Below are 15,431 nucleotides of genomic sequence, written 5' to 3' on the forward strand. Positions count from 1 at the left end.
TTTTTAATATCTATCAATTAATTTACAAAAACAGTTGTACATATTTTTGTTAAGATAACTGTTTTTAAAAATAGCATTTTTTTAGATTTTTAGAGATACATTTAATGACTGGGTTAGTCAAGGACAGCTAGATTCTTATTTATATATTTACTCTCTTAGGACATGTTTTACATGAAAAAATGAAGAAAATTGGACACCTTATAGATGTACCTAGGGCAAGAGGATAGATCTTTAGCACCAGTTCCAGGCAACTGCGTATTGGTTTATTTATTTGAGCTCATGTCCCAAATAGCCATGTTTTTTTTTTTATGGTAGCTTGTCATATGAACCATATTACATGTTCTTTGTACCTGCTGTACTAAAATTCATTGGCCTGTTTGCTCATTGAATGGATTTTTTAAAGCCTGTATATGCATTTTCACTTACGTTTTGGTTATTTGAAAAATATTGAGTCACTTCTAAATAAATGTTGGCATATTTTATTATATGCTATCCCAAAATACATTTGTTCATATCATGATCAGTTTCCATAGAAAGGTCTTTGAACACTGAGAAGATGTCAAGATCAATGGCAGTTTTCCACAATTCTGATTATTTCTTTAAAAGGTGTATTATATCATTGGCAACAGATTTTTTTTCCATTTTACTTCAGTTTTCATATGCTTCTCTTCCTTTGAGAAAATGTCTTTCTTAATCATAATTTCTGAATAAGTATACTATTTGAATGAATATTTGTTGTTCTTTTCTGAGACAGGGTCTCACTAATGTAGCTGTGGCTGTCCTGGAACTCACTATGTAGACCCATTTGGCTTCAAACTCAAAGAAATCTGCTTGCATCTGTTTCCTCCAGTGCTGGGATTAATGGCATATGCTACTGTGCCCAACTGAATAAGTTACTTTGATTAGTTATAATTGTTCTAATATAGACCATGAGAAAAAAACCTCTGTATGAACTTGGAACTTTAAAAATACACTCAATGCTTTTTGAGACAACCATTCTACATAAAATGGCCTTGTTTTATACTTTTAAAGTCATGGTGTTTGATGTAATAGAAAGTAGTGGAAATAGTTGAGTCACATCTAGTTCTGCGTTCAGACTTTTAGTGTCAGAAAGTCATGTAGCCCCTGGGAACTTTGAGAATGAAGAGACAAATGTTTAAGTATTTTCATGGAAAGAACTTTGACCTTATAGACTGTCTGAAGTACCCCAGAGAGAGGCATTCATTTGTGTTACGCCATTTTACTAAATCCACTTACTGTAATGAAGTGGATGTGTGTGACTAGAGAACTCATTTACTCTTTCTCTTCGTTTCCTCATGACCTCTGTTGTTTTCTAATGTCTTTCCATTTCACCAAGTTGACCTGGCGGAGCACTGGTAAATAAATAGAGTTGGTGAGAATAAACATTCTTGACTCAGAAGTTAGATGTAGAACATTTATATATTAATATTGAATAAATGTACTATTTGGATATTTGTTGTTCTTTTATGAGACAGAATCTCACTAATGTAGCTTCGTATTGTCATCATCTTTTATCAGATTAAAGCATTTTTTTCTATTCCTGCTTTGATTGTTTTTTATCATGAACATGTATTGAACCATGTCAGAACTTCCTTCTGTATTGCTATTAGAAGTGGAATAGAATAGAGTTCAAAATGGAGTTTTTCTTTATGAGTTCTGAAATTTTTGTCTAAAATTAGTAATATTTTTTATATGGATGCTTGATAAAAATTTACCAGGGCAGTTATCTGAGTCTGTTGTTATAGGAAGATTTTGAATGATAAATTCACTTTTTAGATGGAAGGACTTTGCATTTTTGTGTCATGTCTCATGACATTTGATAGGTTATATTTTCTTGAAGACTGTGGCCATTTTATCTGCATATTTCATTTGCCAAATTTTTACGTACACTTTTAACTGTTGTCAAATTATACATGTTTTTCTTTTCTTTTCTTTTCTTTTTTTTTTTTTTTTTTTTTTTTTTGGGTTTTTGAGACAGCGTTTGTCTGTGGTTTTTTGGAGCCTGTCCTGGCACTAGCTCTTGTAGACCAGGCTGGTCTCGAACTCACAGAGATCCACCTACCTCTGCCTTCCAAGTGCTGAGATTAAAGGCGTGCGCCACCACCGCCCGGCCCACATGTTTTTCTTAATAAACATTATTTTCCTTGTAATTTCTGTTATTCTTCAGTGATATCTCTGAGTTTATTTCTGATGTTTGTCGAATTTTCTCTTCCTTTATAAAATAACATATTCTAGTTCTCGTTTTCTATTATCTGTTATCTTCATTTTTAATTTTTGTTCTCTCTAAGGTATAATTTACTTGTCATTTTAATGGTATTAGTGCTTTGACTGAAGCAAGAGGTGCTGTCTCTAATTTAAAAATTAAATTTCATATTAATGGGAATATGGCATGGGCTTACTGTATATAACTCCATCTTTTTCTTTGAGATTATCTAATAATGGAATAAACCTTTCCATAAATAATATTTCTACCTTATCTATGAAATCTTATTAAAAAAACCTTAAAACTTAAGTATTAGAATAATTTGTGTGAATATTAAAGCACAGATTGCACTCAAGCTTATTTTCTTTATTGCTATTACTAATGTCAAGCCTTTTTCCTGTGTAATATTCCCACAATTAATCAAATTATTTATATTATTTTGCTTCCTGTATGATATTGCTATTTTCTGTTCTGTTTTGCTCCAGGACCTTATAGTGGGTTTTTTTTTTTTTTTATTTCCTGCAGATTACACCCAGTCTCCTGGTAGCCATTCAGCAGGCTTCCTATTTCTCGTCATCTCAGTCATGAGCATATAAATTTTATTAGCAGTTAGATTTTTGCTTATTTCTCTCTTCTGAGGAAAAAAACAATTGCCTGTTGAAGTGAAAAGAACAGGGTTTTTATAGTGTTTTAAAATCTGGTTACAGTGGGGCTTAGATGTCATTATCACTTCGTTTTCTAACTCTAGACAGTAGTTTAGACTGTGAAGTAGTGATAATGAGCTTCTTATATATGGAGAGTTTTTGTAAGGATTCAGTGAAATACATCTATCCACAGTAATGTAAACAGGATTTAGCAAGTGTATAGGTTGGTTTTTGTCAACTTGACACAAACGTAGACATCTGGCAAGAGGAGATCTTAACTGAGAAAATGTGCTGGTGAGTTTTATATCAGCTTGAAACAAGCTATAGTCATTTGGTGAATAACAGTCAAACCAAGGCAGGTGATATTAGCCTCAGGCCTACACACACATGCACACACCTTATACATACATAGACCATACATGCACATTTTTTAAACTTCTTTTTTTTTTGTTCACAATATTTTTAAAGATCCAGTACGCCTTAAAGAAGATTTTTGATAGGGAATTGGACTGTGTTCATGTATATGTATATGATACAGTGGATCATACAAGGATATGTATATGATGTTATAACAAGTGCCAGAGAGTATAAAATAGTTCATATTTTTTTCCTGGCAGATTTAAAGCATGTCTAGGTAAAGTTTGTGTTTCCTACTGCTTCTTTTGCTTTTCTTTAGAGATTTATTATAAGTTTAATGATAGACCCACATCAGTTGCTTATGAGTTTTAATGAAATATAACAGAAGAGAACATTTCTGCTCTTTGCTTTTGACACTCCCTTTTCTTTCCACCCTTCTTTCTCCAGAATGGTCCCAGTGCCAGGTCGTGTCATAAAATGTGCATTGACATTCAACGGAGGCAAATCTACACGTTGGGCCGTTACTTGGATTCCTCTGTGAGGAACAGCAAGTCTCTGAAAAGTGACTTCTACCGTTATGACATTGACACCAATACCTGGATGTTGCTAAGTGAAGACACTGCTGCTGATGGTGGACCAAAACTGGTGTTTGACCATCAGGTTGGATGCAGTTAAATGATGGTAGAATTAACTAGTGCTGAGTAATTTTTGCTCCTAGAGGTCTACTTTAGAGTTTTTATGGTGTTATCTAACTGATGACACTATTGGTCGGTAAAAAGATAATTCTTTCAGGAAGAGTAAGGTTATTATTACATTTTTTGTTTTTGGTATAGGATAAATATTAAGCTGTTAATATTTATAGAATTGTTAACCTATTTAAAACTTTAGTATAGCAAATAGATGAAGCAATATTAGGAAAAACAAGTTTAGAGGTTTAAAATATATATAAACTATAACAGTTACAATTTACCCTGTTAATATTTTTATTCTGTTTCCCTGAAATTTAAAATCATTTGCTAATAAGTTTAAAATCTAGAGTTAGACTAAAATATACTTTGTCTTATTTGTAATCAGAAATTTAATACGAAGCTATGTAAAATTTGGCACATTCTAGATTAAGTTGAAACTCAGCATGTAATGGTGTTATGGACAAGACAATTGTTTCTTCGTCATCCCTATCATAGTCAAAGACAACAGTAACTGCTTTGTTGTTCACATAGGAAGTTTTACTCATTTGACCTGTTTACAACAGTGTTCAGCCTGTGGGAGAGATGAGATCTGTTTCACTTTATCAGCTGGCGTTGTGATAGAGCTGTGCTGCTTTCCAGCTTTGGCCTGAAGTCTTATATCGCAGCTGAAGCCCAGGCCTTTACTTATTGTTTCTTTATACAATGTTTTGCTTTGAAATGATCCTATTTTCATGTTTTTGTTAATACATGACTGGTATAAAAGAATGATGAACTATATCCATCAATTACTGTAGGTGAAAAATAAAAATGTTAGGATCCTCTGGTTGAGTTTGGAACTTGTACAGGGTCTTTATGGCTGAGTTTCCAAAGCCATTCTTCCTGGCATCCTGTGTTGTTCTGGGAAAAAGAAGTTCAAGAAGTTAGGCTGATTCTGATCTTCTAAGAACAGAATGCCAGCACATGATATTGTTAGGGAACAGTTTATTCTTTTGACCAAAAATGTTAATATTTTACCAAAAAATACTGAATTTTGCAAAAAATTACTTGTATGGGTTTGAAAATAGGAGAGCTATGGCATAGTCTGACCATAGCTTACAGTTGTGTATATCATCTGTTTGTCTTGAGTTTGAGAAAACAGGATGCTCCTTGGATGTTGGCTACTATTAAATAAATAATGCTAAGTTTTCAACTGGTCACTTGGTATAAGAGAACCAGGGAGATGGAGAAACCAGAATTTGGTCCTAAGTCAGCCAAACAATTATACTTTTATGATGCTGAGCAAGCAGCACCTGTCTAAGCCTCCAGTGTACATTTGATTTCATGTAAATAAAGCTGCAAGTTAGAACTTATTAACTCATATTCATGACACTCCAAACATTATTTGTAGTGCCATGATGTTTTAGGGTTTCATACTTAACATTCAAAATGTTGAAGAATGAGGGCAAGATAAAGACACATTTAAAAATTATTTTTTCCATTTTGAATATTAACCTTAAAGTAATTGAAATTAAAAGACCTGAATTTCTGGTGAGCATATGGCAGGTTAGCTCTCAGACTTCCCATGTTGTTGTTTTGCTTAGTTTTCAAGAACAGCAAGAATTCCAACAGAAAGGTTTTTAAAAGCCATATGTAAATCACATGTCCAGAAAAAACTGGGAGCCAGAGAAAGGTCGTAATACCCCTAAGTTTAATTTTAAAAAACAGAAAAACCTGGTACATGTGCTAAAGCCCATACTGTGCAATGAAGACACTTGAGATATGGGGGGAAATCCTGCAGTGGTACAGCAGAATCCTAAGTGGAAGAACAGAGCAGTAACGGGAGGCGGAGCATTAACCTCTAGCAGTGTCAGTGCCCAACAGGTTTAAGAGAGCAGTGTGTTCTAAAAAGAAAACATACTTTGATAGGTGGGGATACTAGCTTCCTTTGCAGTAATCAGTGAGCTAGGGAAATTCAAATCTTGAGAACCAGTCAGTGAGATGGTTTATTGGGTAAAGGTGCTTGTTGCCAAGTTTGGTCTCTAGCATCCACAGCATGAAAGGAAATAACTGACTCCTGCAAGTTATTCTCTGACATCTATATGCACACTGGAACATGCATGCTCACATCCAGGTATATAAGCATGTGCATACAGAATCAAAATAGACAACTGTAATTTTAAAAAGACACCTTGGGATAGACCTTTGCTAAACCAGATGAGATCTTAAAATTAGACAAGACATGGCTTTACAGAAACACACCTCTGTTCAGTTGCACCAGGGCCCTTAAACACTACTGTCCCTCTTCCATAGAACTCTCTGCAAACTATTGGGTCCAAGGAAAACCAACTCACTTATATGTGAAAAATTATAAACAGTAACCAACCAACACCAGATCTTTAGAAAACTACTTTAAAGGAAATAGTAGAGGGGAAAGTACTTCCTTCATACAAAAGTGGATAAGAGTGCATTCATTCAGCATTCTGACAGTTTAACGACATACTGAAGCGTGACACTGAAGAGAACTATAAAGTGTAAATTGAACAATACAGATGTGATCACTAAATGGTAAGAGTAGGTGAAAGAAACTAACTTAGGAAAGAAATGAGGGCTGATGAAATAGCTCAGTGGGTGACTGGGCTTGTGGCTCAAGCTTGCAGCCAGCTACCTCTCTAAAGCATATGAATAAAACTAAAATTAAAACATTATTTTTAGTCAGACAGAGTTATTAATCCACTTAGAACTTAAAGGAGACTGTTTGTATATCTACTTTTGCTGTTGTTTTGGCTTTCTATCACTGTGATAAAATAGCTGAGGCACTTATACAGAGAAAAGACCAGCCGGGAGGTGGTGGTGTTCGCCTTTTTAATCCCAGCACTTGGGAGGCAGAGGCAGGCGGATCTTTGTGAGTTCAAGGTCAACCTGGTCTACAGGAGCTAGTTCCAGGATAGACTCCAAAGCTACAGAAAAACCCTGTCTCGAAAAATAAGCACACACAACAAAAACAAAACAAAAATAAAGAAAAAGAAAATCGTATTTTGGTTCATAGTTGTAGAGAGTCTAAGGTCAGGTGGCATTATTGCTTTGGGATTATGGTAAGGGCACACATTAGTACAGTCATGTGTCAGAACCAGACTACTTATGTGAACAGGTGCACAGACGAGAAGGGCAGGCTGAGTCTCACAGTCTTTGCATTCACAGTCTTAATGGTCTAATGATCTTCCAGAGGCCACAATGCTGAAAGTCTACAGCATCTGTCAGTAGTGCCACCATGGTGCCACCCTATGACCACATTCACCTTTGTGAGACTGCAGCAAGTGCCGGGAGACAAGAGAGCAGCATGCTAGAAGGTGTTCAAGGAAAGATAGTGTGAACCAGATTTTCAAGATCTGACCAAACTGCCCTTTAAATATAAACACTTTTAGAAATTACTAGGGCCAGGAGTTGCTGGCGCACGCATTTAATCCCAGTACTCTGGAGACTAGGCAGGCTGATCTCTGTGAGTTCAAGGCCAACCTGGTCCAAATAGTTCCAGGACAGCCAGGGCTACACAGAGAAACCCTGTCTTGAAAAACAAGACAAAAAATTGAAGATCTCAGTGTCTTGGCCTCCTTTCTGGACCAAGTAATTGACAGGGCAAAAACATACTTTGAGTGACCTCTTCACAAGGGTCTGCAGGGAGGAGAGCACAGTGGACAGGTGCTGAGCGGCAGCAGCGCAGGGAGATTTGCTTTCCTGAAGGTAGATCAGCTCCCACCAGGAGAAGTCAGGATTTGGCTTAATATTGCAAAGCCTGAGATGTAAAAGCCCAGAAGACTTTATGCCCTGAACAAATATTAAGTTATGCATTAGGTATTAAGTAACAGGGGATCCTCTAGTTTGTTAAAGTATAATTTGTAAAATGTAGAAAAAGAAAATTAGGCCATCTACTGTTTATTGGGCTTTAGAAATTATGTAGCCTGAAAGAGTAGATAAATAGTTTTCCAGTTTTTAAATCAGTTAGGGTTTTTTGTTTGTGTTTTTTTGAGACAGGTTCTCATTTTGTAGCCCTAACTGTCCTGAAACTCACTATGAAGACTAGCAAACTCAAAGACATTTGCCTTAGCCTCCTGAGTGCTGAGATTAAAGGCATGTGCCATCACACCCACTAGTCTTTCAAATCGATGTCCAAATTTTTATGAAAATCACCATTTGTCAAAAGTTTTTATAACCATTTTTTAGACATTAAAAACTATAAAACAGGGGCTGGAGAGATGGCTCAGAGGTTAAGAGCATTGCCTGCTCTTCCAAAGGTCCTGAGTTCAATTCCCAGCAACCACATGGTGGCTTACAACCATCTGTAAAGAGGTCTGGTGCCCTCTTCTGGCTGTCAGGCATACACACAGACAGAATATTGTATACATAATAAATAAATAAATATTAAAAAAAAACTATAAAACAGAGCCTAGAAATGGCTGGACAATTAAGAGCATGTGCTACTGTTGCAGAGGATCCACGTTCAGTTTTGAGCACTATGCCCAGTGTCTCACAACTACCTGTAACCTCCAGGGGATCTGACACCTTCTTTTGAGCTGCTGGGGCACCTTGTGTACATGTGCAGATGCGCATGCATAGACAGGCACACATATGCATGATTTAAAATAAAATAAATGCTTAAAGTATAGAATAAAATTTAAACAAAAATAAAAAATGAAGAACCTTAAACTGGGTTAACAGCATTAAGATGCCCAGAGTGATTAAAATTTGTTGATAATTGACCCTTATTAAGAAATAAACAGACCAAGAGGTGGTGGCACACACCTTTAATCTCAGCACCCAGGAGTCAGAGACAGACTGATACCTGTGAATTCAAGGCCAGCGATCTACAAAATGAGTTCCAGGATAGCCAAGACTGCTACTCAGAGAAATCCTGTCTCGGAAAAACAAACAAATAAAAAACTATGTCCCTTAGTACAGGAGTATATAGTGTATAAATAAAGTTATCTCTGTTTCATGTCCTGTATGCTGTAAGTGTGGAGAAGAATCTTCATGCTGATACTCTGCTCCTCCTGGTTTTTATGAATTAGCAAAATAAAAAAAAAATGTTTATATGTAGTCCTGATGACAGTTATAAATGCCACACCAAAAACCACCAAAAGGAAAGAGCAACACCAGGCTATGTAGAGACCTGTCTCAAATTCTTTCTCTTTGCTAGAATCTTTCTTTTTTTTTTTTTTGAAGTGCTTTATTTTTTTTAATTGGCTTTTAAAAATTAAAGAGTGATTCGATGACAAAAGCAGTTTGGTGGAAGAAGAGACTCAGACTTGTAGCAGCTAGTACTGTGCTTCACCAAGAGCACAGCTGTTCTGTGTACCTACCAGATTCTTCAATTGTAAGTGCTCCTTGCTTTGATATCTGAGCTCCAGCTTGACTTTGAGATAGAATTTGATGTTACTATTTTCTGACAGTTGTTTCTTCATATGTTGTTTTGTGGAAGACTATATTTTTACTTTAAGGAGTGTAAAAATCAAATTGCATAGCTTAATTCAGTGAAAATTAAATTAATAGAGTAAAAAGAGACAGTTCTTCACCCTATGGTATGTCTGTGTCTTTTTTTTTTTTTTTTTTTTTTTGGTTTTGAGACAGGGTTTCTGTGTTTTGCTCTGGCTGTTCTGGAACTCATTCTGCAGACAAGGCTGACCTTGAATTCTGAGATCCACTTGCTGGGCTTAAAGCTGTGTGGCACCACTTCCCGGCTTGTTGCATTATTTTACAATATGAAGAGTTTTGTAAAATAATTGTAGAGGTTTGTTTAGCTGAATCTCTAGTTTGCAGGTTGGGTATCTGCTCTCTTGCCAAACAAGTAAGATACTTCCCTCTAAGGAAGATTGAGAGGAGTGTATGATGACAGTTTATCCATAGAGTTATGATCAGTGTGCACTGTTAGTAAAACTCAGTATATCACGATTCATCGTTGGCTCTGGTAAAAATCATGTACCATAGCATCAAGAAAACAAAGTTACTTAACTCAGTATATTCATTTTTATTGGGATAAATGAAAATTGAAAAGGTATTTAGAAACCTATCCTCAGTTTCTGAACAATATCATATGTGTACAATAATTAAGAGATGTATTTAGTATCATTAAGAGCAAAGTTCAGGATTTCTTTGAGGATGTGAAAACATACACACTGATTTCATTTTGGCACATATGACAGGAGCAAACTAAAACTGTTTAATCTGTTGCTTTGTTCTCATAGATGTGCATGGACTCAGAAAAACATATGATCTACACCTTCGGTGGTAGAATTTTGACATGTAATGGCAGCGTAGATGACAGCAGAGCTAGTGAACCACAATTCAGTGGTTTGTTTGCGTTCAATTGCCAGTGTCAAACCTGGAAACTTCTTCGGGAGGACTCCTGTAACGCTGGCCCTGAGGACATCCAGTCTCGAATTGGACATTGCATGCTGTTCCACTCAGTAAGACTTTCTGTGTCTTGTGTACCTTTATAGGAAGAAATCAGTAAGAAAGCAAAGTTTTCCACTAGAAATGAACATTAGCAGTGAGCTGTCATCTAGTCATTTCCATCAACTTAGGAACTCCTAAGTGATTGTGACCTGAAGATAAAGGTAGACACTCTATTCCCTACTTTACTGGCTACCTAGCTGTTGGGTAGTTAGCTCTCTTTTTAAAGACTTAACCATTTGCAAACTTTTCTTAGCAATTAGGTAGATAATTTTGAAATTACTTTTTCTGTTGCTACTCTCAATTAATTACATACTAATTATATAGAATTAGAACAAGAGTTTACTGACAAAAAAAAATCTTCCTTAGCTTTTTGAAGTAGGTGATCCTTCTTTCTGCGAACAAAGTATTAGAACACGTTATATAACTTGCGTGTTTTAAAATGTTCTTTATATGAAGTACAAAGCAGATAATAGTGAATTTCAGTGTACATATCTGTCAGTTTGATCAGTAAACTCTGTATTTTTAATATATCTCCTACTTTAATTATATTCCCTATTATTTTTAGAGCTTATTACATTTTATTATGCAGGAAGACCTCAGCTAAGATGTCTTTATTTAGCAGATCTTTCATATCTTTGAGCTGTGCATCCACAGATTCAAGCAACCATGAATTGAAAATATTTTTTAAAATTTTTTGTCTCCACTGAACGTGTATAGACTTTTTAAAAAACCCTTTATTTACTAAAAACTGCTCTCATGTCCTATAGTCTATACTAGGTATTAAAAGTAATATAGATATGATTTAAAGTACATTAAGAGGATATGTATATGTTATATACAAATCCTAAGGGATTTTGGGGGTCACCTGATTTGTGAATCAGGATGAGGACCTGTGCTGATACTGAGGGACAATTGCACCTATAAATGATACTAGAGTGTATGACAAACAGATACAAACTTTTAAAAATGGTGTTACTATTGTCATACTCATCATAGTCGAGCAGTTTATTAATATTATATAATGCTGGTCTGCATTCATATTGTTCTCCTTTTCAGAACTGGCTTGTTCAGATCCGCCTGCCTCTGCCTCCTGAGTGCTGGGCTTAAAAGTATGTGGCTATTTTTTTTTTAAAAAGAACAACAAAACATCCTCTTTATGTCATGACTTGTTTGGTTACTCTAAAATGAAACCATATGATTTTTGGGCCAAGTCTAATGATGCACACTTGTGATCCCAGCACCTTGGAGACTAAGACAGGCAGACCATGAGTTTGAGATCAACCTGGGCTATGCACAGCAAGTTCAAGGCCAGAAACACATAGAAAAACCTTATCTTAAAAAAACTAAATGAATTGTTGGGTGTGGTTGTACATGCCTTTAATATGAACAGAGGTAGTGGGAACCTCTGTGATTTTGAGGCCACCCAGGTCAGCCAGAGCTTTGTAGTAAGACTCTTATCTCAGATAGATATCTGATTGTTTTGTTGATTTGCATGTTAATGAATTCAGTTTCCAAAGTTAACCAGTGAGGTAGTAAAAAGCCTTGTAATTATGAGCTCATGAATTTTTATATACGTCACACTTTAAATTCCGTGCTGTCATTTTTAGGATCTTCTACACACACACACACACACACACACACACACACACACATTTGTTTTTTGCTAAAACAAAGGACAAATCATGAGCTCTCACTGGTAAATCTAATTCAAATTAAGTTACTCACTTTGGTTTTTGTACTTGTTTATCTTTTAAGGCCGAAGTCTTATTTGTATTCTTACTTGCTTCATCTGTGAAAGTTTTTCAGTTGTCAAAGCTAACAGCAAAATCACTAGTATTTGCAAAATTAAAATTGCTTTCCGTTTAAATTTTAATTTAGTACTTAGGCTATAAGGATATATTATCAAAAACTGAATTAAAAATTAGTATTATACTTCTGATTGTGGTGAGAATTCTGTTTATACATAAAGTCATAGCTTTCTATACAGATAGTTTTTTTCATTTTTGCTTGTTTTTAAATTCAATATTCTAATAAAAATATATATATGGTTATAAAATAAAACTAAGTCAAGGTACTTTTATAGATAGCTCTGTGTTTTATTTCAAGCACAAGAAGGGGTGTCCTTCATGTTTTGATTTATCCAATGACATTTCTTGCTTGCTCGCTTATGCTCCCTTTCTCTCTCTGACAGTTCTACAAAGGCAGCAGCCCTTGCTGTCTGTCCTAATAAGTGGTGTGCAGGGCCTCGGCAGTGCCTGTTGTGGCATGAAGAGAGCTGCCTCTCCTCATCCAAGCAAGGGAAGGTTATGTGGGATCTCATAGGAACTACTGTTAGAGCTGGAAAGTTGGAAAGATCATTCTGAATTCTTCATTGGAAATGACAACTCCCCTCCTTTTTCCTTTTTTTTTTTTTTTTTTTTTTTTTTAGAAAAATCGTTGCCTATATGTCTTTGGAGGCCAGCGATCTAAGACCTATTTGAATGATTTCTTTAGTTACGATGTGGACTCTGATCATGTAGACATAATTTCAGACGGCACCAAGAAAGACTCTGGAATGGGTAAGAATATAGAATATCTCTCTCATTCTCTAAATGCTTTTTTTTTTTCTTGACAGGGTTTCTGTGTAGCTTTGGAGCCTGTCCTGAAACTAGCTCTGTAGACCAGGCTGGCCTCGAACTCACAGAGATCTCTGCTTCCCAAGTGCTGGAATTAAAGGCGTGCGCCACCACTGCCTGGCACTCTAACTACTTTTTATAGAAAAGTGATGTCCATTTTCTTCTCTTTCTAACCGTCCTTCATACTTTCTTTACTTCTTTAGTTGAAATAATTCTGAATAAGAGGAATAAAACTCTAATTTCATTTGTTTAAAAATATGGGATTTACTGTTTCTTTTAAGCAGAAATACAAATTTCTGAAGTTAACATATGTGTGTGTGTGTGTGTGAAAGAGAGAGAGAGTCAGAAAGAGAGAGAGAGAGAGAGAGCGATCTTAAGAAGTAGTCTGCGTTTGCTGATGCTGTCTACTTGTTTTCACTGCAGTGAGCTATAGACGAAGCATCAACATAGTGGAGTCTGCTGCTCTGAGGGAGTCTTCATGCAGCCCATTGTACCTGCAAGCTTACAAGATGGTCATCTAAGTAGCTCATCTCCTGCTACTAAGGTGGCTCTTTACTAAGCTCATGCACATTGCCCTGGCATGGCTAGTAAGACACCGTACTTACTGTTTTTAAAAGTCTTATTTTGATCCTTTTCAGTGAGCCAACACAGTAATTGCTTTACCAGTGAATACTATATAGAAGAGTCGATTTGATTAAGGCCCAGTTTGGCACTGGGGTTAGAAATTAGATCAGCTTGCTTTTCATTTTAGCTGCCATTTATAAAAAAAGATCCTTTTATCAATGGTGCTTTTACAAAATACATTTTTAAATACTTGTGTCAGAGCAGCGGAGGTAACTGTCAGTAAAGTGCTGTTGCACAAGCGTGAGGAGCCCAGTTCAGATCCCCAGCACCCATTCAGAAGCCAGGCATGGTTGTATTCCCCAGTGCTGGGGAATAGAACAAGCAGGTCATTGGGGCTTGCTGATCAGCCAGTCCAGCTGGATCAGTGGGACTCTGTCTCAGAAAACTAGTAAGTTAGAGAACAGTAGAAGAAAAGGCCCAGTGTTGAGCTCTGGCCTCCATGGGCACTAAAACACACGTCCACCACTCACCACCCCCAACACACATATAGCCACAAATACATATGTTGTAGGTATCATTTATTTATAAGCAGTATTTTGAGTAATCCTCTTCTTTTAATTAAAGTAGTTATTTACAACTTTGTTATCTTTAGTCACAGTTATGACTAGCAAAGTTGTGGCAGTTCTTTTTGTTGTCATAATTAGAAAAGTAATGATCTTATGGTAGAGAATCTAAAACAACACCAAAAAACAAGCCAGAATGATACCAAAAAAATCTTAACCATCCAGAGATAATATTGACATTTGATGCATCTCAGAATCCTTTAAGAAGGTATTTGTATCAAATTTTATTTCAGATATTTTAAATTTTATATTTAATTTTGTGGTATTTTTTCTTTATCATAGTTTTATTGCTAAACTAAAAGTAACAGAAAGGCCATTCATTTACCTCATTCATTAGTCACTGCTCCAGCCAATTCTTCCAAAATCAGAGCTACAGTTCTGCTGTGCATTGTTTGAGTTTTTAATTGGTTTATAGGGAATTAGCCACACAAAACAAACAAATCCATTGATTAATTTAATAATATTTATTGATTATTTACTAGCATTTAAGGTATATAGACCCTCTCTCCTCAAATATTCTCTTGTCTTCTAATTACCAAGGATTTTTCTAGGCACTAAGGATCCATATGTGGACTCTGGGGATTAAGCTAATTCAAAAAGCTCATATTCCAGTGAAAATGACCTGCAGTTGCATTCTGAGCACTGCAGAGAGAAGCTGGAGGCTGTTGTAGTGAGTAGCATGAGAGTCATTTAGATAAAGGAGCTTGGGAAACCATCTCTGCAGAGGACTGAAGATGAGTAGAGAGTTAGGAAGAACCACCCATACAAAAGGTTTTTTTCCCTAAATAAAGTTATTGAAGTATTTATTTTCTGGGTCTAGATTTGATGTCTTTTGAAGATATCAGTCTTGTTTAATAATATATTTCCAAGTGGCTGATTTTTACAGTAATCCTAGGAGTTTCATTGCTCAAAAAGCTCCAATGTGTGCACATGTTTACATTGTTTACTGAGAAGGTTTCTGGCAGTGTTGAACATCTGCTTTGTACAAGCTGGAAAATGCTACTAAAACTCTTACAGAGTTATACTTGAATTGAAGAATACAATGGCTCAATTGACCTCTCAGAGTTCAACTGAAATTACGTTTTTTGCTTTTTTTTGGTCTGCCCTCATCTATACCTCTCCTTTCCTTTTCCTTCCTTCCTGTTCCCTTTCTCATTCCTTCCCTTTCTGCTTTCCCTCTTACTCTCTTAGAGGGTTCGAGTACCTGGCAGGGATTGAGAGCCTCAGTCTAGTGCTCAGGTCCTATTTCAGTTCTTATCAGGTAGGCTTACCTAGTACCTCAGACTGTG

General features: G+C 36.0%; 1 protein-coding gene across 1 annotated transcript in view; it reads left to right on the forward strand.

Annotated features, from left to right (window-relative positions):
- The window catches only part of LOC126505205 (muskelin), a gene marked incomplete at its 5' end in the record, with an annotated part of 60,757 nt that overhangs the window by 15,622 nt on the left and 29,704 nt on the right, over positions 1-15,431 (forward strand). The window contains 3 exons of the mRNA XM_050147990.1: positions 3,673-3,885; positions 10,130-10,351; positions 12,769-12,898. Coding sequence (XP_050003947.1) covers positions 3,673-3,885; positions 10,130-10,351; positions 12,769-12,898 — 565 coding nt within the window. The remainder of the gene's footprint in view (positions 1-3,672; positions 3,886-10,129; positions 10,352-12,768; positions 12,899-15,431) is intronic.

This window comes from Alexandromys fortis, unplaced genomic scaffold (assembly GCF_014885135.2).
Source record: "Alexandromys fortis isolate MF-2015 unplaced genomic scaffold, M_Fortis_MF-2015_v1.1 scaffold_57, whole genome shotgun sequence".
In the NCBI taxonomy this organism is placed as follows: Eukaryota; Metazoa; Chordata; class Mammalia; order Rodentia; family Cricetidae; genus Alexandromys; species Alexandromys fortis.